At 40.4% G+C, this 26,654-nt stretch overlaps 1 protein-coding gene across 1 annotated transcript in view; it reads right to left on the reverse strand.

Moving 5' to 3' along the window:
* The window catches only part of LOC122809713 (cholesteryl ester transfer protein), an 840,169-nt gene that overhangs the window by 249,348 nt on the left and 564,167 nt on the right, over positions 1 to 26,654 (reverse strand). The window contains exon 5 of the mRNA XM_044081408.1: positions 25,505 to 25,592. Within this exon, the coding sequence (XP_043937343.1) occupies positions 25,505 to 25,592 (88 nt within the window). The remainder of the gene's footprint in view (positions 1 to 25,504; positions 25,593 to 26,654) is intronic.

A 26,654-nucleotide genomic window follows, 5' to 3' on the forward strand; every position in this document is an offset into this window, starting at 1 on the left:
TTGCCCTTTCTCATCTCTTGCCACCAAATGATAGCTATTTCTGTAGCCTCATATTACCAAAGCCTTACATACCCATCTATTTTAGAAGGGCTTGGTGTACCAGTCAAGCTTCTAAGTGTGTCATCCAAAAAAAAAAAAAAAACAGCTTTGAGTTATATAAACTTCCTTCATTGATCAACAAACACATGCATAGGAGTATAAGATTTTTGTATTATATTTTTATACTTTTTTATTTAAATCTGCAGATAATATCACAAGCAAGTAGAACAGGTCAGTTTTTATTCCCAGTTGCTTAGTGATCTGTTTCTGTCATTCCTGTTACTGCCTCAGGGTGTGAGGTTCACTTCTCAGCTTCTTCCATATCTTTTGGATAAATTCCACAACATTTTTACCTTCCCTATCCTGCACAACCCCCTTCACTCACACACACACACACACACACACACACACACACACACACACACACACACACACACACACACACTAACCCACTTTGTGGCTCTTCCAGCTGGGTCTGTTTTCTCCTGCAGCCTTCACAAATGTCATACAACTTGCACTTCTTAGGGCAAAGTCTCATCCCTACTCCTCCTGCTTCTGGTGTGGATTGGTTAATTTATGGGTATTTCATTCTTGATGGTTTAGCCAAGCCTATGATACTTTCAAATTTGAAATCAGCTATTTATCACTAGCAGAAGGGTATCAGTCATTTTCCCATAATGCTTTATTAAGTCTGCATTCAACCATATGGCAGAACAATAAAACTTACCTTTTCTCAAACAATGATATGCAAGTAGCTATCACAGAGTACTTTGTAGACAGGAAATGAATTTTTTCATCATTCAGCCATCTTTGCTGGCACCTCCACAGCAGCTTTAGTTAATTTCTTGCCAGTATCTACATTATAAGGTTTAAATTATGAGATCCAGTAGTAACTGTAATAAAAATGTACCTGCAGCCCAAAATAAAGTTCTGTAGAGCAACTTCAGCATCTTTATTCAGGACACACCTGCACAGGTAAAATGAGAATATGCAAAGGGCAAATCCCAGTGGAGGACATACTGAAAAGATGAAGTCAAAATGTGAGAAAACAAACAGGTAACAGCCATTAATAGAGATGTCCTCTGATACTTACTGATAAAGAGAAAGTCTACTGAAAAACTTTAGGGGCAGGATTCAGAAACCTTTGCTGCATCATAGCAAGCAAATTTGTGGTATGAGCAGCCAGAAGCAAGATGTGTGCAATTTAGAGACACACTAATTGTTAGCAGTGACTAAGAAACAGTATAGCTGAACAGGATGTATGCTAATGGCCATAACTTAACGTAATGAGGAATATTATTAAAATGAGCATGTTGGTGTACACAAATGAGGCAAAACTCAATGGAGTGATTCATAAGCCAATAAAACAGCATAGCTCAATACTGTGCACACTGTAGCATTGACAATTACTGAGTCATGGAGTTGTGCTATAACCCCTTAACAGATCTGGTTCACCTTTAAATGTGGCATACTAAGAAAAGCATGGTAAAACCCAATAATCCGGTAAGTCAGGCTATAGAGGTTTGCACCTTTCTAGTTGGAGGTTAAGCAGATGTTGTACTTGAACAAATTCTTAAGCTCAGTAATGGAAGTGCTGCTTCATGTTTTTTTCTTTAGTGCGATGAGGAACGCAGCTTTTCCTCATGCTTAGTTGAGTGTCTGGGCATGATGATTATGCCAATAAGGGCTCAGTACAGACAAGTTTCTGAATTTCTCAGTTTTCACATCATGCACACTGCCTAAACATTTTGCTTCCTTCCCTGCAATGTTGTGCTGTCACCTGAGCACCTATGCGCAGCAATGTGCATGCACAGTTTATCTCATGCCTCTAGGGAGATCATTTGTAATTCTAGACAATATATACTAAACGTGGATATGTTGAAATGCATAGTTCACTACCACCATATACCAAGAAGCCGGGCTGCCATGTTTCACATCTCAGACTGCTATGTTCAAACACTATCATTCAATACTTGTACTGGGCTTTTCTATCACTCTAGCTGACCCCTGTTGCATGACAGTTGACACATGTGAAAACTCATGTGACCATCAATTTTCATGCATTTTTTCTGCAAGCTGTTAGAGTGGAAACCATGTGATCAAAGAAAGAGTTCAGAGCACAAAGGTAGTGTCCACCAGCATTACAGACCAAGACTCCTTGAGGGAGAGTACCAAGAGACAGATATAAGGCAGAAGCCTAGCAAAAGAAGGTCACTGTTACAGCTATACCACGTAATGGTGAGCAATGCCACCACAATTACAGGGATATTAAATGGAGAAATCCTGACTTCATGGGCCACTAGGAGGCCAAAATGAAAAAGTAGCCATCAACTATGTAATGTAAGAAATCCATGTCTTATCTAAACATGCAACTGTCACTGTCTGTCATGCAAATGTCTGTTTCCCTTTCAGTCTTTACTGACCTTGAACAGACTGCAGAGAATGCACGGGGTGTCCTGATTGCCTCAGGGAGTGCCAGGGTGAGTATACCTGTTACAGTTAGTACAGCTCTACATATTAACAATCCCGTCAGTTGTCATGGTAGTAGTCAGGTCAGGTTAGGGTTTTCACCAGGGTTACCACATTATTAAATTTTGGATAACAATGTTCCTCACAGTAGGCATTTTTCTGACTGTGTTATAGACTACAATGCCATAAGTGCTAAAGTAGAAAGGCATTGTGCTAGTATTATAGAAAGAAAATGGAAAAAGTTATCCAGGTATGCTAATTCCTGTACTACTGGTCAAACCTATCTGATCAATCATCCAGGTGGGACAGATAGTGACAATGCATTTGAAATTAATCAACAGGTGACCACTGGTCCTGATATCAGTCTAGTGGAAAATGCCAGTTCTAATTTAGTTAGCCATTCGACTACAAGTGATTTTTATGTAGATGGCAATGGCATTAATACGAAGAGTGGCACATATGCAGAAGTAGTTCGTTCATCTTCCCCTTTTCAGGAAAAGGTGATAGTGAACCATGGAAGAAATCATGGAGTGCTGAATGGCAAATGGAAGAACAAAGGGAGAGGCAGGGGAAAATTAATTTTATTCAATCTGACTGTGGGATTTCAGTGTGGAACTCTAGTGAGTTTGCTTTACAAGACAGGCATTTAGCTATTTTGAGAAAAGTTTTTTCATTTGTACCTTCATGTAGAGCTAATTTGGTTGATACTGTGAAGGAGCTCAAACGTTTTGTTAGAAAATTAAATTTAAAATTAATTTTGCACTAAGTTAATGTTGTTTATGATTCTTCAAGTTTGAATGAGAAAAATACCTTTAATCCTCCCCTTCAGCATACTTTGCAGGCATTTCTAGGGCTTACAAAAGTGACATCAGAAATCTTTTGAGTGGCCCAAGGCCCAGTAGGTTTCATGATTTCACAATATGACATCATTGGAAAAACAGGCCATGGCTGATTTCAAGTATGCTTAGGGGCTTCAGGTTATGAAATTGGGTAAAGGGAATGGGGTGATACTTACAAATGTTACAAATTATGTGAATGTTATTTTAGATATATTATCAGATGATGATTTATATGAAACAGTTTATTTAGGTGAAATGAATTATCAATTTCATTTGTTAGATAGCATTTTGTTAGATTTATTACACAATGGACAAATTGATGCTAAACTGCATGAATTTTTATATGTTGAGTTTTCAAAACTAGGTAGATTTTGTGGGATTCCAAAAACACATAAAGCAATTGAGAATGGTGTTTTCCCATTTTCCAGACCAATTATTTCTAATGGTGGCACTAAGACATAGTTTATTTCTATTTTGTTAGACTCAGTCATTAATCCTATAGTACAAACTTCATGTTTTTATCTTAAGGAGTCTTGGTCACTATTAGATTTGTTGAGACAATATTCTTTTTCTGATAGGGAGACTCATCTTTTTTTCATTGGATGTTGCTGGATTATATACTTGTATTCCAAATAAAGAAGGTTTTGATTATTTTAGAAGCTTTATGATAAAAATTGGGAAAATGATACTGCCTTTGCTAATGCTTTATGTACTTTGGTCGAGCTAGTTTTGGAAAATAATTTTTTTTTTGTTTTCAATTAAGATTATTACAAACAAAAAAGAGGAGTGGCGATGGGTACCAGGGAATGACACCCTCATATGCTAATGCAGTTATGAGCTGGTGGGAATAGGAACATCGTTGTGTCAACCCACATTTTCCATATGTTGGGTTTTATAAGCATTATGTCAACAATTTGTTTTTTGTTTGACATAACGATTTGAGTGAGCTCGATACTTTTTCAGGCTTTTAATGATAGTACTACTTTTTTACAATTCACAATGGTTGTAAAGGTCTCAGCATTAACTTTTTAGATTTGCAAATAACAATGAATGTTTCAAAAGGAATTTTTGATAATAGTATTTTTAGAAAAACTACTTACCACAAATTTTAGTGTGTGGAATGCCTTTTAGTGAATATCCTGGTGGCAGTAATGACAACTTGCCCATAGGGTTCCCTTTGCCCATTTCTTCTGATGCATCAGACATCCGTAGAATTCTTAATAAGAATTGAAAAACAGTCTCCAGTAATAAAAATCTTACTGAAGTTTTAGGTAATGCACCTAAATTCTGTTACAAGAAAAATTTTGATCTAAAGAAGTTCTTTGAACATGGGCCATTTGATAGTCAGGTTTTTGTTAAGAGGGAGATGTTTCATTCCATTGGGTGTAAATTTTGTAGGTTTATTAGTGAAGGCTTGAATGTTATTTGAAAACATGATAATTTGCAAATTTGGTCTAAAGGAAGGTTACCTGTAATTCCACTCATGTGGTTTACATTGCCACATGTGATTCTTGTCAATGTTTTTAAACAGGCAAGACCATTAGGAAGCTAAGCAAGTATATTTTAGAGCATCTTTTAGCCATCAAGCATAAAGTTGCTAACAATGCCTTGGCTAAGCATTCTACCACTTGTAGTGATTTTAGAAAACTGTTATTCTTTGTGGTCGACTATGTGAATCCAGTCCCCTTGAGTGGTACTTTTAAGAATTATATTGAGATAAAGGAAATTAACTGGCAAGTTTTCTTACAAGCAGACAAATCATCAGGTATAAATGAGTGTGCCAACATTAAATGCCTTCTAAAAGTTTAAAAGTTTAGATGTTCATTTCGGTGGGCATAACAAATAATTTCTTCCATAAAAGTTAAAAGTTTAAATGCATTTTAGTGTGTAATTTTGCTATTAACTTTAAAATTGTATGCATAACTTTAATTAACTAATTGATTGTGTCACACGATTTTTAAAAAAAGTATTTAATGAAGAGTTTTTTCCACTGCATTTCAAGGTCTGATGAAGTTCTGTTTGATACAAATAAAAGAACAAAAGTGCTCAAATTTAAATCATGCAGTAGTTTTGTCACTGTAACTGCAGTTTAAATGTTGTGAGCTTCTGCTGCTTCCAATTTTTTCCAGTTTGTTTTTTAGTTTTGGCGGTATCCACTTTACATTTTCTACTGCATTATCAAATGTCTGGAGTAGTACTTTAGTTTTGGATACATATTTGCCAGCAATGTTATGGACTGTAGCATTCTTCCCATACAAGCAAGTTATGTTGCACACTGTCAGTTGTTTAGAATCTATCAGGTAATGCTCTGGTGTGTGAAATGTAAAGGTAATAATTTATTGCAAGTGCAACTGGAATATTAGGTAATATATGCTGCCCTACTACTTTGGGCCAGCTGCAATTTTACCTGTTATTTAGAAAAACATAACTGCCCATATAGGAAGTGTTCATCATAAAGGGGATAAGTGTTAGATCTTGTGATATACAGTAGTGGCACTTAAACTGCTTGTTCAGTATTGAATAGGACAATATGCATCCATTTATGGTAACCATTTGAAATGTCAGGCCTCACTATAGCGAGTCCCAAAAACATGGAGACTGAATGGCCAAAAAAAAAAAAAAAAAAGACTTACATATACTAAGTCCAAGATGTCATTTCTTGGAATATTTCCTTTTCTTCATGGTTTGGTAATCTTGGAGTTGGTATATATAAGTTTGTGGGGTGTGGAGGGTTTGCCTCCTTTGCAAAAAGAATTTTTAAGGAGAAGAGCGATTTTTGAGATTTGGTCTTCTACTGTGTTTTTGGGCCTTTTTTTGGCTTTTCTGCCGATGTATATATCAATGTAGCATGCTCCCATGGACTTATACATGTAGCTCAATATGTTAGAGCACTGCTCTCCTACAGTGGGTTCATTGGATAGTGACTGTGGTTGGGATTTGTGTTTGTTTTTCTTTACAGTACTGCAAGTACTATGTTTCATGGGAAATTATGTGAGAACTTCACTCTGCATGGCTTGATTACATTTTCACACATCCTACTTTATTAATCTGTCTAGCCTGCTGATATTAATGGATGTTTAACTGCAGCCTTCATTAAGATTATGTTGCTAGCTCAGCAACTCGGCATTGGAGCAATGAACTTACCCACTGAATAGGCTGATGGCTTTGAGTTGTATTTCCAATCTCCTCTTGTTTTTATTGCGATTGTGCACAATTTCCAGTGAGCGTTGCACTGCTCCTTTGGAGTATACTACCCACAACATGCAAAATAGAGTGAGATGCATGTTGTCTCTCTCATTCTGTAAGTTTGTATTTTACTCCAGATTTTTCTTAGACTACTGATGTAGCTCAATATATAAATGCATTGCCTTTCAGTCTGCATATATACTGAAGGCAGTGGTATATATATCTATATATATATATATATATATATATATATATATATATATATATATATGGGGGATCCTGATCCCCCAGAAAAGAGTTCCCTCTTTCCAGCTCAGTTCATAATTGTTTACCTTATGTTCTACCCTCTGCTTTTGTTTCCCTTTTCACCACTGCCTTTTCTTTCCATTTCCAGATATTAATTTGGTTAAAAAATAGATCAGCACACATGATTCATGGCACTTTAATTCTGTCACATAACTTTACCTTCTTGCCACTATTGTGTGAGTGGGATGATGCAGACCATTACAGAGACATGGTCACAACTAGCAAGAACTGCTAATGTTCGCATTTACCTCTGGCCACACCATGCTTCTACTCGCTTTTCCCAAAGTTCCTGCTGAAGCCATGAGTAGGATATTTAATGAGATATTGTCCTCACACTCTTTCCTCCATGTATTTATTCCTAATGAACATCATGGGTTGTCACACTTCTGCAGTAAGCAGGGGAGGGCTGGCCATGATTGCAGCTCCACTTGTTCTGCGTGCCAGAGTAAGAATACTTACTGTAGTCCACAGTAAACTCAAAACAATGGAGATGTGTCTTTGCATTCAGAAATCTAATGGTCATTTAACTTTGAAATGGGTAATGTGGCAATGGCGAGTGTGGGCTGAAATGACTAAGTAAGAAGAAAATACTATGGATAAAATCTTTTAATATCAAAATTAAAAACATGTGAAGAAAGGAAAAATACTTTATTTTTAATTTCAGTTTTTGACACTGGTAGCTTTAGCAACTGTCAGGACCACCCACTTCATCAACATTGGGCAGTAAGATATGAAAGAATGGGAAGGAGAAGAAGGGAACATATAAATTGTGCTCCAGTTTTCATAAAAAAATAAGTAGAATTATAAGAAAATTATGTTTTTCTTTAGTTTAGGTTATGATCTTAACATTCTCACCTCTGCTTTACTTCTTTCCAGGAATGGGCACCAGTTTTTTTTTAGAGGGTGGAGGGTTCTAGATCCACAGGACCATCAAGTTTCCCTCTCAGCTGCCTTATAGTCACACTTGTATAACCCCTCAGTGAGAAACCACTGGTCCACTCTTTCCCCATGAGGTGTGATTCAAGTGCTGAGAGGGGTGTCATCATCCATTGTGGGGATGGTTGTTTTTTTTTTTTTTTTAAGAACTTACATCCCCCGTGCTGTAGCTGTGACTTCTGCAATGTACTTTTAATGTAATCTATGCATGCTTCCATCTTATTCATGGAAAGCATAGTCACCACAGTCCAGAACCCCACCCCACTGAGGAAGGTGAGCAGTCAATTGCCACTGAAGTCCTACCTCCCCAGAGCCAGCTACTTCAACACCTGGGCTTCAAGTCAAATCCTGGTCATCTTAATTTTGCCACTGAATCACAAAGTTGGCAAAGTGGTCATTTTTGAAACCATAGCCTTGGTCACAAATTCATGGGCACACATTATATATTAATATGTATATGTATGCAAACACATACACACACACAGACACACACACACACACACACACACACACACACACACACACACACACACACACACACACACACACACACCACACACACACAAATATCTATATATCTATACAGCTATATCTTTATATATTTATCTATCTATATATATATATATATATATATATATATATATATATATATATATATATATATATATATATATATGTATACATACACACACATACACACACACACACACACACACACACACACACACACACACACACACACACACACACACACACACACATACTGTATGTTTTAACACGTAGATCATTGTCAATTCACTCAAGCTGGGATCATAAATGTTTGCTGCAGGCTGTTTGACCAAGCTAAAATAAGACAGGTTTGATTTTTCATCCTTGCTCTGCATAGCTATTGTTATTGGTAGCTAATAGATTATAGCTTATATACTGTATCCCATCCTAGTAGCTAGAGTCTAATTGATACAATTGATACAGACTGCCACTGGCTATGTACATCCAACAGTACATCAACTTAACTGTAATGTGATAAGTAGCTGTCTTTGCCATATTAAAAATGTGCAATAAGTACTACAAATGCATGACAACTAGTCAGTTACCTCACAGCTGTCGGGTTAAGTAACTTAGAGTCACACAGAAGGCTGAGGGGATCAAACACTTGACTATAGGAAGACAAGGACCAGGAACTCTATCACTTTTAGTCAATTACCTAAATGTAGTGAAAACCGTTTAACCAATAACTCCAAACTGAAAACAAACAGTCCGGCACACTGAGAATGGCTGAGAACAAATTTATTGTAAAAATATGATGTACAAGCGCTTTCACCCTTCCCAAATGCAAGGCTTTTTCAAGTAATAAAAAACAATTAAAGTGCTTCCATTTAAATACCCTTTACCCTCTAAAAAGGTGCTAATTCTTTAAAGACACAAGGTTTACAGAAATCCAAAATGTTTAAAAACACCAAAGTATTTAAAAAGACATAACCCCAGATTCTCAAAAGCTTGCACGGCATGCATGATTAGTGTAAGAGGAAATGTTGCCAATATGGCTGCCGAGGGATCCACATACGTGCTTGTTTGACGTGTGCAAGCGCTGTAGCACTAGTGCTGCATGTTCCCAGCCCCCGTATGCAAATTACCCCATTTGCAGATCAAAAACATGCAAATGAGGTAAATCTGCCATTCAGGAAGCAGGAAGCAGGAATCAGGGCATGCAGGACTAGCATAATATGCAGAAATTTACTTGGTTAGTAACCGAGTACATTTCTGCAAAATCCAAAACGGAGCTATGACAGCTCCAAATAAAGGCTGCATATCATTGAGGAAGCACACCAATGGCCAAGTATAAAGCCACTGGCATTGCAAACTATAGAAAAAAAAATCAACTTTTATTTTTTTTCGCTGATCTTGGCTGTTTAAGCATAGGGCAGTGGCATACAAATGGGATTGGGTGGAAAATAAGAAAATAAAACTAAATTAAGCATTCTAACTAAAATCAGTATTCTGCCATGCAAGTCAATGGCAAGCAGAAGACAACTTTGCCAGTGAATAGTGGTTGCTAAGGGGGGAGGCTCAGTGTGAGACATGTTACTATGCATTAGCAGGCAATCCTATGCAAATGAGGGGAAGGATAGTGAATTCCAGTTTTCCCCAGCATGTGAGGCAGGTCCCAATAGTGTAAGAGTATGAATAGCTGGGTGCAAGACTAGGAGGTAAGTGACATCATGGGTGGGTGTGGCAGGCATACATTAAGTGGATTGGAGCCCTGTGGCTCGGGTTTGCTCCTAGCTTAGCACAGCGAAGCTAGCGGGTGTGTTTAAACCTGCCTAGCACTCTTTAAAATGTGTAAGCCGGTGTGCGCACCATGCACCAGGTTTTACAGGAAGAAAAAAGAAGTTAAACCATGAAATAGCAGCAGTGTGTGCACATATGAGCACTCTGTTTGCGCGGCACATACATGGACTTAAACAGGAAGGCAATGGGAAGGGAAAACAGCAGTAGGAAGGTATTCAAGGAGAACTAGCTTAGCTGGCAGGTGAAATGTATCAGAATCAGCCAATTACACAGGCAGCAGACCAGCCCAGCCCAGAACACTACTATAAACCAAGCAAACAACTTCCTCTCTGTTTTTTTCCCACACTCTATACCACCAGTGTATACAAGCGAGGAAATTTTGACAAACAAACCTACAAAATGAGAAGGGCTGCAGCAGGCAACATAGAACAACATATGTAAGAGGCTGAGGGGGTGAGGATGTGAATGCTGCTGAACAAGCCACAGTGAGGAGACGAAGAAGAGAGTACAGACTCAGGGTAACCTACCAGGGGCTACATGAGCTGGAGATAGTGGAGCACTATAGGGTGGACAGAGACCTCCTACAGCAAATTGTTGAGCTGTGCCGGCCACAGCTGATGCACCAAACTGACCGAGGGAAACCCATCCCAGTGGACACCAAGGTATGTGTAGGCCTAGGTATACTAGCCACAGGTACCTCCCAAAGCACAACTGTGAATATCATGGGGATCTCACAGGCATCAGCATCCAGAGTATTCCACCAGTTCCTGGATACCATGTCAGCACATGAAAGTGAGCATGTATATTTCCTCAACACCTGTGAGGTGTTGACCAGCAATATGCGTCTCTTCCACTAAATAGCAGAATACCCTGGGGTAGTGGGTGCTATAGACTGCACGCACATACACATCAAAGCACCACCCGGTGAGCAGGGTAGGGCCTACATCAACCACAGGGGCATCCCTCCATCAACTGCCAGGTTGTTTGTGATGCCCAGGGCATTATAATGAATGTGTGTGCTGGCTGCCCTGGAAGCTATGACAATTCCCACATATGGCATCTGACACAGCTGTACCAGAGATTTGCCAATGTGAACATCCCCTATGGTCACCTAGTGGGGGATGCTGGGTACCCACTGGAACCGTGGCTGATGACACCCATCAGAAATGCACACACACCTGAACAACAATGCCATAATGAGGCACGCACACAGGCCAGACATATAATAGAGCATGTGTTTGGGATGCTCAGGTCACGGTTCTGGTGTCTGGACACATCCGATGGAGCCTTGCAGTATTCACCAGCTACATGTACCCAAATTGTTATGGTATGTGCAATGCTAAACAATATGATCCTGTGGAAACAGCTGCAGCAGGAACAGCATGAGGCAGGGCCACACAGCCCCCCACCAGTGCCAAGGCCTGCACAGGCACAGAGCAACCCAGAGGAGGAACAGCCTGAGCCTGCCCCAGCAGAAGGAGGCGTGCCCAGTATGCCCTGGCCTTGGCAAAGAGGCCATGCATAGCACATGCACTGACACAGTAGGGACCCAGGGAATGACATCACTCTCTGACTTGCACATACAGTAAAAGGGATGCCAAATATGACATTACTTGTGCTCAACCATGTATAGGGAGTGTATTATGTACATCCGACACAGGCAGCCCTCCAGCACCATCCACAAGTCTAGCACACCCTCAAGGTAAGTCAGTCAACCTATCAATTGCCAAATTGAGTAGAATGTGTTGTTTACCTGTAGCTATAGTATGGATGTGAGCATGCAAGGGAATTGGGTGGCTGAATGTTATGGCAGCAGACAGTAGACACCCATAGTGGCACCATGACATCTGCAACACATACTGGAGTCACATAGTAGCCAGTACTACACAGGGTGACAAAACCCACTGCAGGAAATGTGCTATGCGACATGTGTGTCCATATGACCAACACATGCCAGTCAGGATGGTTCACATACCCAACAACAGTCTCAGCCAGAAGGACAGGTGTAGACAAACCCAAACAGAGCCTGTGGCATGGCCTCAGAATGATGGCTATGGTTAACCCCGCCCCTAGGCCTACACAGACAGACCACAGCACAGCAGGCAGTAGGATGTTGGTTCTGAAGGGTAGGAAGACAGACAATAATATGTAGGGCAACCAAAGCCACGATCTGTAGTACACTGGTATGCCTCTAATCAGCATGATAGTTAGCAATACAGAATGAAATGGCGTACCTGACATACAAGTATGGTCATAACGAATATGTACATGTTTCATGTGTGCCCCCCACATCCTACATAGTAATAACAGTTAGGTGTGCCCCCAACCCTGTGTAAAAATGTAGAAATAGTCAGATGTGCCCCCGCTCCATCCTACATAGTAATGTAATAACAGTCAGGTGTGCCCCCCCCCCACTCCTGTGTAGAAATATAGAAATAGTCAGGTGTGCCCCCCCATCCTACATAGTAATGTAATAACTGTCAGGTATGCCCCCCCAACCTTATGTAGAAATGTAGAAATAGTCAGATGTGCCCCCCCATCCTACATAGTAATGTAATAACAGTCAGGTGTGCCCCCCATTCCTGTGTAGAAATGTAGAAACAGTCAGGTGTGCCCCCCTGCCATGCAGAAATTTAGTAACAATCAAAGCTAAATGATCATGGATACCCTGAAGAGACAGCATGCTACCTGTTGGTGTACAACACAAAGGTCAGCACTGCAGCAGAAACTACCTGGACACAATCCACAGATTCAGTACAGGCATCCATACTGGGCATGCTCACACACTTAGAGAAATGAAGGCAATGTCAGTGTACAACATACTGAAAGATCATACTGGGCATGCTCACACACTGAAACACATGAAAGCCATGACTGCAAACATCAGTGGACCAGACATATCTGGCAGTTGCAGTTGTTAGTGCAGAAAGTCGTCAGTATGCACCACTCATGCCTTGCACACACAGTGGATAAGAATACAGACATATATGTCAGGACAACACACTATAATAAGCCAAAGGTAGATGGACATAGATGTATGGAAGAGGGTCACTGTGACTAGGAGCCATCCAGGCCTGTCCCACCCAGCACACAGCCAAAGGGCCCCAAACACATGAGGTGCAGATGTCACTCACTCCAGATACTAGCCACCAGTATCTGTCAGCATTACAGACTATGTGGTGCACGTGCCAACTGTGCAACATGACTGTACAAGGAAGTAGTCATCTAGCAGCTGTATATATGTACATGTGTCATATGACCCCGTGTGTGCCTGCATGTGGCATGTCAACCCATATATGAATGGGTTATGGCCCATGCACACACCGCCCTCCCCATAACCCTACTATGACAAGCCTGCTGAGGTAATCCAATGTGAAATACACCTTTGAGAGAGTTGTAGCTCAGTAATTTCTGTGGCACGTCGCATAATTGTGTACTGTTGTAGTGTGATAAACTAGTTAGGTAGACGTTCTAACCCTAGACTTGGCAACTGTGTGTGTGCGTTTGTCTGTCTCTGACTGTGTAGAGAGCAATGCTTTTTAGGGTACTCACACTCCTCACAATTCATTTGCTCAACTTTGGCAAGGCTGCTGATGTCACCCACCTAGAACTACACCTCTGGGAAGGTTGTTGCCCAGTAATCTCTGTAGCGCATCCTGTAACTGTGTAATGCTGTAGTGTGATAAAGTAGTCAGGTAGGTATACTAACCTCAGACTTGGCAACTGTGTGTGTGTGTGTGTGTGTGTGTGTGTGTGTGTGTGTGTGTGTGTGTGTGTGTGTGCGTGTGTGTGCCTGTCTGTCTGTCTCTGTGTAGAGAGCAATGCTTTTTAGGGTACTCACGCATCTTACAATTCATATACTCAACATTGGCAAGGCTGCTGATGTCACCCACCTAGAACTACACCTCTGGGAAGGTTGTAGACCAGTAATCTCTGTAGCATGTCCGGTGTACTGCTGGAGTGTGATTTAGAACTGTGGTAGGGTTCCATCTCCACCCATGGCAGTTCTGGATGTTTTGTGTGTGTTTCAATGTCTGTGTACGGATCAATGCATCATAGGCTAGTCACTCGCAGTACATTTCAAATACCCTACTTTGGTAATCCTGCTGATGTCATTCATTGTGAAATGCACCTTTGGGGAAGGAGCACTCCAGTAATCACTGTGCTGTGTCCTATAACAGCCCCATGCTGTAGTGTGATATACACCTCTTTCAGGGGTTCTATACTCACACATGTCAGTTGTGGATGTTTTGTGTGTGGCTCACTGTCTGTGTAGGGAGCAATGCATTTTAGGCTAGTCACTTGCAGTACATTTCAAATGGCCTACTTTGGCAATCCTGCTGATGTCATTCAGTGTGAAATACACCTTTGAAGAAGTAGTACAAACTAGTTAGGTAGGGGTTCTACTCCCAGACATAACAGCTGTGTGTGTGTGTGTGTGTGTGTGTGTGTGTGTGTGTGTGTGTGTGTGTTTGTAACTCATATCCTGGGTGGAGGTGGATGTGCGTGTGTGACTCCTGGGCCCAATGTGAGGTGCGTTTTGCAAAATTCTTATATGGTGGCCCTAGTACATATCACAATGTCCACAGTACAGGGATAACAGCTGTGAAATAGCTGAGAGGCTGGGGTGCATATCCATACCCCTACATGTGACATCAAGGCTAGGCAATCACATTTAGCAACCCCAGTATTACCTAGAGCATGCTCCCACCCATGTCTCATACACACACACATGCCTAGGCAACAGCCAATATGTGGGTAGTACACTGCATATTGGCCACTGATAGTAAGTATGGAGTGATATCAGTGGGCTACAGAGGGCATGTCACCCTCCCCATCTGTCCAATATGCACGTACATGCAGACAGTGCACCTCCCCCTGTTCCCCAATGGACACCTGCACCACATGTGGTGCCTTCACATGTGACCCACAACAGACATACCATGCCTGAAAACATGCCCTGTATGGACAGATGCCACTGACACCAGGGAATGCTGTTAGCATGCTATCAATGTAAGTGCAGGGTAAACCTGCTGCCCATTACCAGTCCCTGCCACAGGTGGGCAAGACTGGCACATCTGATGATAATCTGTGTTCACAACATGGGCCAGGCACTCAAGGTACAGTTCCACATGTCACTGTACATGCATGTGGGAGGTGTGCACATTCGGGACACCATCCATGTCATGGACTAAGGAACACATACATGGCAAACAATGCACAGCATTGGCCACACACAATAGTCACACAGGTGACTGGATGTGGGATACAATACCCACCTGTGTGGGCAAATGCAGAAACTATAGCCCTGAGCCACAATGCAGACCATTGTCATGTGGCCTAATGCCAAGGTATACTCTTTGCCTACCCTTGTATAGCCTGCTGGCACAGTCGACCACCACACACCCATGCAGACATGCACCCATGCATGTCAGTACTAGCACCCTGTGTGTTTGTGTATGTGTTGTATGCTTCATATGTCCACATCCACACTCACTACAACCCCCACGGGCATACTGAAGCATGCTGTCTGATGTCTGACACCTCCTCATAATCTTTGCCCATACAACCTCCGTATGACCCATGTGGAGCATGTGATACCTGCACAGTGATGTGTTGTGACAATCCCACTACTGATGAGTTGTACTCCTGGCCCTGCCAAGTGTGTAAGTGTGTGTGCGTCCCTGTGAGAGTGTGGCTGTGTTGACGCTGGCACCGATTCTTGCAGACAGGCACGTATATATCACCTACCGTATAGCTACTGTATCCCTGTTGCAGATGTCACTGACCATCACTTATATGTTCTGAGTGCTCCACAGCAGGTAACCCATGTGATGCATCCAATAACTGCATCAAACTGTGATAGCACTACATAGTTGTTGGGGTTTGATACCCTGTGCTGGTAGGTGTGTGACACAACCATACTTCTGTTTTACTGTCCCACCCCTCCCTGACATGTATTTGCCTCTGTCTGCCTCTCCCACTCCCTCTCTGGTGGATGTGGAGACCCACACCTGCTTTGCTTAGGCAGCAGCATGTGTATTTTTAGTGATGCTCATGATCAGCTGATGGCCTCTGCATGAATTGCAGCCCTCCCCTAGCTGATTGCATGTGGAACAGCATTGGTAATATTCCCATAGCCAGTTGCATGGAAACACACTCCAATATCTAGGAACATCATGGTGGTGCTGGCCTTTTTCATTCACTGTGAGCAGGAACCAGATCTGTTGTTTGGCAAACAGCATCTCAGGTGACTTGGGGAATTACCTCTAACAACATACACTGTGGAAAGAGGGCAACAAAAAGGAGGGGGAAGTGCCGGACCTGACTACAGACTGTAAGTGCTGCTATACTGCATTTGGAGTAATGTTGGTTTCACAGTGTTTGTCTGGATATGGCTGTCGTACATGTTTCAATACCTGCCATGTCAGTTCCATGTTTATGAGGAATCCCCATCTGCAGGGTCATCTGCAGACTGGGCAGTGTTGTGCTTTGGTTTCATATGTTACCCATGGAGCATCTACCTGTGGACTGCAGAAGGTAGTGTGAGGATTGCAGTCTGTAGATGGTGAAGGCCGTGCCAGTTACTGACTTCATATCCCTCATAGTACATATGCTGCAACAAACCCCGTTACAACAGTAACTGTATGAGGTTACCACAGCAACATGTCAACATTGGCCCTGTGTATGTGCCCCCAGCCACACCTCTGTCAACCTTTGTACATATGTCATGCAGGAAGTCGTGCATATGTGCTGTACACCATAATTAGTGTCATCATATCTGATAACAAGCCAGTGATATATTAGACTGCTGCACATGTTATGTACACTAGGGGTTATATTTTATGACATAACCTGGACTTTCTGTGGATATTTGTACAGTAGTGAGGTCTGTGTACTTATGGTGAATGTCGACAGTGTGTGTGTGTGTTGTTAATATGTACTTTAGCCTGTGTACATACTGTGGTAGATGTCATTGTTTTAGTTCCCCTCCTATCTGATGTTACATGCTGCTCCACTATATGGTACTGTATTGGTGTACATGTTTGTAGGGTCATACACACACATGTCCCATACCACAGACAGCCATCAGACCAAACTGTGCAGCAGCCCAGTATATGCAGGACCAGTCTGTGATTGGCACATATGAGGATGGTGTAGAACAGATAGGCCATATACTCTAATATTATGCTAGCTTACCATATGTGGCTGTGGCTGTGTTCACATTGGTTGTGGTTATGCACTTTCACACAGGTGTATCTTACCCTGTGCTGTGACATGCCTGTTGAGCCTGCTATATATGCAGGTACATGTGCATTCCCCCATAAGAGATGTAGGCCAGTGTTGAGCCAGTCTGCCTGTAGCCTGCACAGTGCATTGTTACATGCCTAGCAACTTACTGTACTTACCCAGTAAGATGTCATGTGCAGATACTTGCCAGATGTACTATCAGAGAGAGCAGTGGGATGCTGTACAGATGTATTTCAATATCTAGTGGGTAGTATGTGGCCATGGAACACCTGTACTAGTGGTCATTATGTGTCAGGCCAGACAGGAGTGTGTGAATGCATAACCTATGGTGGCAAATGTATACCAGTCATTATGTGTTATAGTCATCTACATGGCTGTCTACATCCATATTGTCAGGCATGGTACACATGTTGTGCACTAAGGGCTTATGTGTATACCTCTGGACTGTACAGGGTGTGTCAGAATTGCCACATATATTGGCCTATATCTCTTCCGAAGTCCACAGGGGCATTACATGCTAGCAGCGGTACTTTACAATGATGTCCTTAGGATGTCTGTCAGTAGCCAATGGCACACATGTTATAAGCAGATGTGACCTCCCACACTTACCATGTCTGTGAAGACAATCCCAATGACAGTAGCAATAGTCTACTAATATGCCTGCTATACATACCTGACATCCCCTTGCACTGCGACATTGGGACTATAGGGGCTGGGGTAGGGCTAGACTCCATGTCCAGGACATATGGTGGAAATATATGTACATATACTTATCCAGATAGCCATATATATATGATTACACATGTGTAGTACTTCGAATTACCACTGTCATGGTAACCACCCACTATAAATCCCTACATCATGTGGGCGTGGTCACTTTACATTTCCTGTGTGATGGACATCCTTCCTGTGTGTGTGGGCATCAGTGTTACAGACAGCAAGTAGTAATACTTCTTACAGGAGAACTGGCACACTCAGGGCAGCCACATATTTGTAGGAGGATCAGGAACAACAGACAGACTGTGAGTAGAGTTGTGTTATGCTTTGTATAGTACTGGTGTTACAGTGTGTGTGTGTGTGTGTGTGTGTGTGTGTGTGTGTGTGTGTGTGTGTGTGTGTGTGTGTACATACTAGTTTACCTTGGAATGCAGTCTGTCTGCATAGCTCACAACTGTGGGCCTATCCTCTTGTTGGACAGAGGTATGCCTATCATGTTTTGTCTGTCCACCACACAGGTCTTGTGTCAGATATTACACTGGCAGTGTGTGTGTTGAGTGCTATCAGTACATGGCTACATCCATTTCTGTTTCTAACCTCAATTCCCTGACTACGGGTATGTTGCAGACTATCCTCTAAAACCAGCAACTTGCTTAGTGTATGGCAACAGTTTTACACATATGTGCCTGTTTTCCAGCCTCTGTCCTCCACCTACATACCAAACTTTGCACATATGTCATGCTGTTGGGGGTTGTTCTGAATTGGGCTGTGAGTATATCACACTGCCATTGTTGCCATCAGTCCACTGCTGTTGTATCCACCACACATATAGTGGGGCTGGGGCCATATATGTGTGGGCATCACCTACACAATACATGTGTGCCCTTATGCACTCCAGAGGCCAGTGTATGTAACAGTGGTATATGGAGCTGTATTATTGAGTCTGGGGGGAGCACCATAAATGACCTAGGCTGTTACAAAATGTGGGGGTATCAGGGGTGAGCTGCCGTAAGGTATCTGGATGTACAGTACCATACACTTCACCTATATTTACATTATTACATGAATTGGGGTGATGCAAGCCTACTGCCTCCTGCCATACAGACTGTTCTGTTTGTCGGTGTGCTCATGATGGTGTCAGTTATGCCTTGTTATGTAACAGTTACAACCCATTTGATCACATAACGTCTTTACCACCTACTGAGTTTGAGTATAGATAGAGGTTGCTGAACTATACAACTGCATTACATACTGTTGATTGTTTGGTATCCTGTGGCCCAGTCTGTCTTCACTATTGTACATTTTGATGGGCTTGGCCCGGACAGCAACAGTTGTGAACCATTACAGACTACTGTATTAGTGTAACTGTTTCACGGTTGCAGTACTCTGTTTATATGGTTGTCAGTGTCTGAACAGCTAAATGACATGGCATATAGAACTGTAATAGTACACAATTAAAGGTTTTCCATTTCTGCAAACCTGTGTGTGGTGTCTTTCCTATGACCTCTCTATGGGTATATGTTACAGGCAATGACTGACATATGTATGGGTGGCCCATACAGTGTCCAATTGTTTAGGTGTTAACTGTAGGCATAGTGGCTGTTCCATATTGTGTGCACCTTCTACATATCTATCTTACTGTACATATATCTGCGTGTGCATGTGTAGTCACATGTATATCTATCGATCTATATATATATATATATATATATATATATATATATATATATATATATATATATATATATATATATATATATATATATATATATATATATGTATATATATATATGTATGTATATCTGTATCTGCATATCTGTGTCTATCTGTATCTGTATCCTGGGGATGTTGATGGCTTCCACATATTACATTTCCTATGGGAGGCAGACTGTACTGCATGATATGTTAACAATATCAGCCTGACATCATACAGGTGGGATGGCTTACTGTTAACATCTTGTGACCATGTCGTGTCAGGTCCTGGTTATGGGATCTGCAACACTTGGCAGTGTACTGCAGGGCGGATGTGTTTGGCTGTGGGGGGGGCCTATTATTCAAAGAAGTATGTGTTTGTGTGTAATCTGCCATTGCTCATAGATGTATGGCTATATATATAATATAATATATATATATATATATATATATATATATATATATATATATATATACATATATATATATCTGCTAACATAAGTATAATATATATGTCCATATATATATAATATATATGTAACATGCTGTGTATATGTAGACATATAGGTGTAGACACATATATGTGTCGATGTAGGCATTTGCATGTATATATGTGCATATATATTGATATATAGGTTCATAGGTTCATAGGTTCATACTAGGCTATCTGCCCGAGGGCATTTACAAGCCTAGCCCATAGTTTTGTGGCTTACGCCACCCCTTTAGTATGGGGAACTATACCCATTATTTTGCTGTGCCTCTGTCGAGCAGTGACACTGAGGTAATCCCTGCGGTATATCTGCGATCTCCCATCCATTGGTCAAGATTTCTCTTGAACAAGGCCAGCAAGGTGCTCTGCCTCACATATACCGGGATTTTGTTCCACAGCATAGGGAGTCTTTGGGTAATGAATCTATCCCTCCAGCACGTCCTATTAATAGCCGTGTCAAGGTTTAAGTCTCCCGCCCTTGTGGCTCTGACGGATCTAGATTTTTTGAGGTGAAGCATATTCATCAAATCTGGGTTTGACATGGCCTTGTATGTAAGGCAAAGGTCACCTCTGAGCAGGCGGTAAGCGACTGAATAGAGTTGGAGTTCTTTCAGTCGGGCAGCATAGGACAGATGTTTGAGACCCTTTATCCTTTTGGTGAGGAACTTTTGTGGCCTCTCAAGCTGCTGCAAGTGTCGGGTCAGATACATTCCGAATGGGGCATTGTATTCAATCATTGGTCTGATGAGTGATGCGTATAGGGAGACTATGACCTCCCTATAGTTGTAGATATAGATATATATATATAAATAAATATATATATATATATATATATATATATATATATATATATATATATATATATATATAGATAGATAGATATAATAGATATATCTACATATATAGATATGTTGTATCTGTTTAGATATTAATATATCTACACACACATACATCTAGATGTTGGTATACATTCTCTGTACTGTTGCATGACGGGGCTGAGGTTATGTTTCTGACAACATACGATTTATGCATATCTGACATGGCTTAGTGGTAAATCATTTTGTGTATGATGTGCATGGTCCTGGGTTCTGGCCTTGCAGGAGCTGTTTGTTTTTTTGCTGGGCAGGACACCAGCCATTGGATATAGTGTGCTTAAAGCACTTTAAAGTGGTTGTAAGCGAGTTTGCACGGAGGTAAGCACTGCTAACTTCCGGTCACACTGTCTTACACCCAGTTTGCTTCTCCTTTGCTTAATCTGTGTCAGCAGTGCTTAACCCCATGCAAACATACTTGTACACGCTTACCTGTGCTTACATATGCTTACTACTGCTTATCTGTGCTTACATCTGCTTACAGCTGCCTTATTCATTATGATGCTGACTCTTCACATGTACATTTCATGCAGTACTCCTGTTCATAGAAATGTATGTTATTTAGTGGGTTTTGCATTACAAATATTGCTTATATCATGTTTTGCCATGTAAAATAGACCGTGCTGCACTGGGACTCGAACTGGGAATGCCTGCTCGTTAGGTGAATACTCTGCCCACTACACTATTGCTGACATGCTTCATTTGCATATATCATCCTTGTTATCCTCTTCAGCCTTTTAGGCTGTTTTCACTGTGGATAAGCAATGGGCACACCTGCACACCTACAGTTAGCTGTACTTGGTGCTTTAGACACAGATACGGGGGTTTCTTCTTTTGATTTGTATGTCCTGTTGCTGTTGTACACATGGGGGACTGCTGGTGAGGATATGTGGACACCTATGAGCGGTATTGCTTATTTATTTCCACTTTCTGTTGTTCAACATTGCAGGGGCGTGTTTATTCTCTGGGCTCTGCTCTCAGACACACCCCCTGCACTTGTACATGCTCCGTGTAAGCCTGGGGGCTTGGGCAGAGCGCCTTCATTACTATACATTGTGCGCTGTCGTCCTCCTCCTAAGCGGCCGCTTCCATTCAGGACTAGACTAGTCCTGCACGGACACTTGGTAAATCTGGGGGATACCCTCCCTTTTCATTACAACAATACATATTGTAATTAGATACATTTCTTCTCCAAATGTCCATTTCATGTAGTTTGTAGACATATCCTATTATACAATGCATGTAAAATCTGAAACCAAACTATAATTTCTTTGCTTTTTTAACCAAATATGGTTTAATGGATATATGGTCATTAAGACCTGGGGAGTTAGTTGCATTTAATTTAAACTGCCAGTATGTCTCCCTGCAACTCAACCAGTTTTCCCAGTCTTCTCCCCTAAGGTCCATTGAAACATGTTCTAAAATTCCAAACATAAACCTTTTTGACCAAGTTCTATATGAAGATGTCTGTATAATACGTTGTTTGAATTCTTCTTCCTAATATAATATGTATGTTCGTATATACGTTTACTTAATGTCCTCTCAGATTTCCCCACATAGAAACTAGGACAATCTCTATATACTGTAAGGTATACTATACTTTCGTCATACAGTTTCCCTTCCTTAATTTAATAACACTGTTTAAACCATTGTGCAACACTATTTGTTCCTTGTCTATAATGTACCTACAATATCCACATCTTCCACTCCTTTTTGTACCTATAGCCCCCTGATTGTCCATATTATGTTTATTTTTCCTCAAAAAGTTTCTTTAAATTCATTCCTGTTTTGAAGAGAAATTGGGGGGCCTCACCTAATTTATGTACAATCTCTTGGTTAACTTTCAGTGTGCGCGTGCGCGCGCACACACACACACACACACACACACACACACACACACACACACACACACACACACACTATGTTTTAACATGTAGATCATTGTCAATTCACTCAAGCTGGGATCATAAATGTTTGCTGCAGGTTGTTTGACCAAGCTAAATTAAGATAGGTTTCATTTTTCATCCTTGCTCTCCATAGCTATTGTTATTGGTAGCTAATAGATTATAGCTTATGTACTGTATCCCATCCTATGTAGCTAGTGTCTAATCGATACAATTGATACAGACTGTCACTGGCTATGTACATCCATTAGCACATCAACTTAACTGTAATGTGATAAGTAGCTGTCTTTGCCATATTAAATATGTGCAACAAGTATTACAAATGCATGACAACTAGTCAGTTACCTCACAGCTGTCGGGTTAAGTAACTTAGAGTCACACAGAAGGCTGAGGGAATCAAACACTTGACTATAGGAAGACAAGGACCAGGAACTCTATCACTTTTAGTTAATTCAATTACTGGCTAGTAAGTACATTGCCGGGATGCTGGAAAAGAAGAAACATAGGGAGCCTAAAGGAAAATCATATAGAAAAGGTGAAGAGAAAATATTGACTGGGAAGAATCCTGCAGCCGTTCAGCAAATAGCAGTTCAAGCTCCAGTCTTAGTGCAAGACATGGCTTCCAGTAATCTAGAGGAAAAATAAATCAAATGTGTTCAGAGATGATTAAAATAAACAATACTTTGAAGGAGTACATCAATTCAAATAAGAAGTCTGGAACAAAAATGGAAGAAGCTTTAAACAGATACTCAGATGAGCTGATAGAACTGCAAAACTCAGAGGTTGAAATGAAGAAATGGCTGACAGCATCTCACAGAACAAGAAGAAGCACAATTGCAGAGTGCTAAAAAGAAGGTAAGGGACTACTTCAAAAATTGCATGAGTTTAGAAACTTCAGAGCACAAAAAACTTTTAACACAACAACTTAGGCAACATAAAGTAGAAATGTTGTTGCCAAACTTAGGCAGTCTATAGCAAGAAAAATAACCAGAGATCCTGTAGAGGTATTAGAGATATTTTGGAAATTTTATGGAAATTTGTATAAAGCAAAGAAATGGAAAATCAAGAAAAAAAAATGGAAATATTTATGGATAACTTAAATATGCCAATATTAGAGGTAGATGAGGCTCAACAATTACCAGTGAAGATAGGAGGAGATGAGATACAGATGATGATGTATAAACAATTTGCATGAAAGTCTCCAGGAATAGATGGTATTCCTGTGGAAGTTTAGAAGCTAGGAGGGAAGAAAGTGATAAAAGATCTGGAGGGTTTTAACAGTATTTTAAAAGGAGGGGAAGCACCAACATTCTGGAAAAAAGTTGTGGTGTTGGTAATACCTAAAGATGGTGAAGGCCCATCAGATCCAGCTTCATATATGCCCATTTCAATTTTAAACCATAATTATAAAGTATTTATGTCTGTAATGGCTAAAGGACTGGCAAATATGTTGCCAACAATGATAGATATGGATCAATGTGGTTTTGTGGAGGGGAGACAAACATTTGACATTATTAATAGAACAATGATGATCTAGAGAAACAAAATGAAAGAAAATGCCACTGTTGTTGGTGGGTCTTGATGCAAAGAAAGCATTTAATAGAGTAAGCTGGGATTATATGAGTAGGGCAATAGAAGCATTTGCATTCCCTGTTACAATAATATGGTTAATTAGCAGGATATATAAGGGATGTTGTTGTTGTCTTTCGGCATTTCCCGGTTAGGGGTCGCCACAGCGGAACTCCGGTCCGCTAATGATTGGCAGTAGATTTTCACAGTGCCGAGTTGCCAGCTCGATGCCCAACCTTCAACGAAGGCATGCCCATTCATGCATGTCTTTCAGAATGCCACTCGACCCGCGGGGAGGACATGCAGACTCCACACAGAAGGCACTCCCCACACACAGCTGAGAATTGAATGGGAAAACCTCTTGCTATGAGGCAACAATGCTATCACTGCACCACTGCAGATAGCAGGATATATAAGGGAAAAGAGGCAAAAATAAAAGTGGGACAGCTCCTCTCTGATAAGTTGTGCCTGAGGAGAGGAAACCGACAGGGGTGTCTTATTTTTGTTATTTGTGTTATAGTTAGAACAATTGACAAAGAAAATAAATTACATAGAAAAATCAAAATTGTGGGAGCAATACATGCAAAAAATGCTTTAGAGGAGGGGTAAAGTTTAAGAAAAGGCATCACTTGAACAATTTATGTAATGTTAGATATATTATATAGTATGGAGGAATATATGCAATGTATAATGGTTGTAAATGTCAACTTGTTAATTTGGTTTGTTTACTTTTATATAAATATGTTTGCCTATATCACAAGTGATGATTCAATAAAGGTGTTTAAAAAAAAAAGAATAGTAAACAGACAACTAAGAGTTGAGTGATGCCCAGATTCATATGTTCATCGTGAGGGCCTAATCTGTTAAGCTTGCATTAAAATATTATGAAAATCTCACTTACAAAGCTTATATTCACCATGTATAACATGTTGGAATGGAACTTACTCCCTATCTCCTTGGAGATGTAAGACCAGCTTATGAAAACTGAGATAGCAGTCAGAGGTATCAGAGGTCACAAATCCATCGCTGCAAACTGTAAAGAATAAAGATACAAAGGGTTATCATTCATCATTCACTTCACTTCTTCCTTATTATTATCATACATAATGTAACAGTTAAATTGTCATCAATAATACTGTCAATCATTCCGTATATTAGAACAAAGAACACTGATAATGACAGCTTACAAGATCTGTCTGTCCCTAAGTTACTTAAGCTGCACATTCCATACTTAAAAAATACCTTCTGTATACTAGTTGTCGATCAAACTGTTTTAGCCTACATCCCATAAGACTTGTCATATTTATATAATGCCTGCCACCACTCTCTGTGTACAAGAATGTATCATTACATTATTCCTAACTCATCTTTACTGTCAGTGTTCCATACATGAAACAGAACTAGCGTCAATACAGGATACACAAATCTGTGGCGTTGAGTGAATACGCTGAAACACCTCTGCTCCGGAATCTCTGGTACAACAACCAAAATATAGTCACTGCATAAAACAATGGATCCAAGGATAATATTCCACTGAAGTACGTATAAAAAACACAACTTTAATTTCACAAACAAGGTTAAGTGCTTTCACCTACACACCGTAGGCTTCATCAGAACAGTAATACAATCAATCCTGAGCAGTTAAATACTTAAAATTGGCGCCAAAAATTTAAATCAGTTTTAAAGAGATATTCCTATCATACACTTTATATTCAACATCTAAATAAAATTCAATATACTTCTTTACTCATAATACATAAATCAATTCTTGCACATTAAATATAAAATATATATATCATAAAAATTAATATTAAAATTCATTAATATATATACAATAAATATATATCTAAACAATTTCATATATGTTATTATACATATTCTAAAATAGTTTTAGTGGATATAAAATCTATATATATATATATTCTCTTCTTAAAATTTTGTTCCGTCTTACCTATATAGTATGACGGACATTTAGTGCATTTGGCAATGTATACTAAAAATTTTGTATTGCAGTTTCCCTTTTTAAAAAATATGGTGGTTTTATTATAATTATCCAATCTTAGTTTATTGTCTTCTATAATAAGACTACACTGAT

The sequence above is a fragment of the Protopterus annectens genome, chromosome 8.part0 (assembly GCF_019279795.1).
Source record: "Protopterus annectens isolate FY-2018-M chromosome 8.part0, PAN1.0, whole genome shotgun sequence".
Classification (NCBI taxonomy): Eukaryota; Metazoa; Chordata; order Ceratodontiformes; family Protopteridae; genus Protopterus; species Protopterus annectens.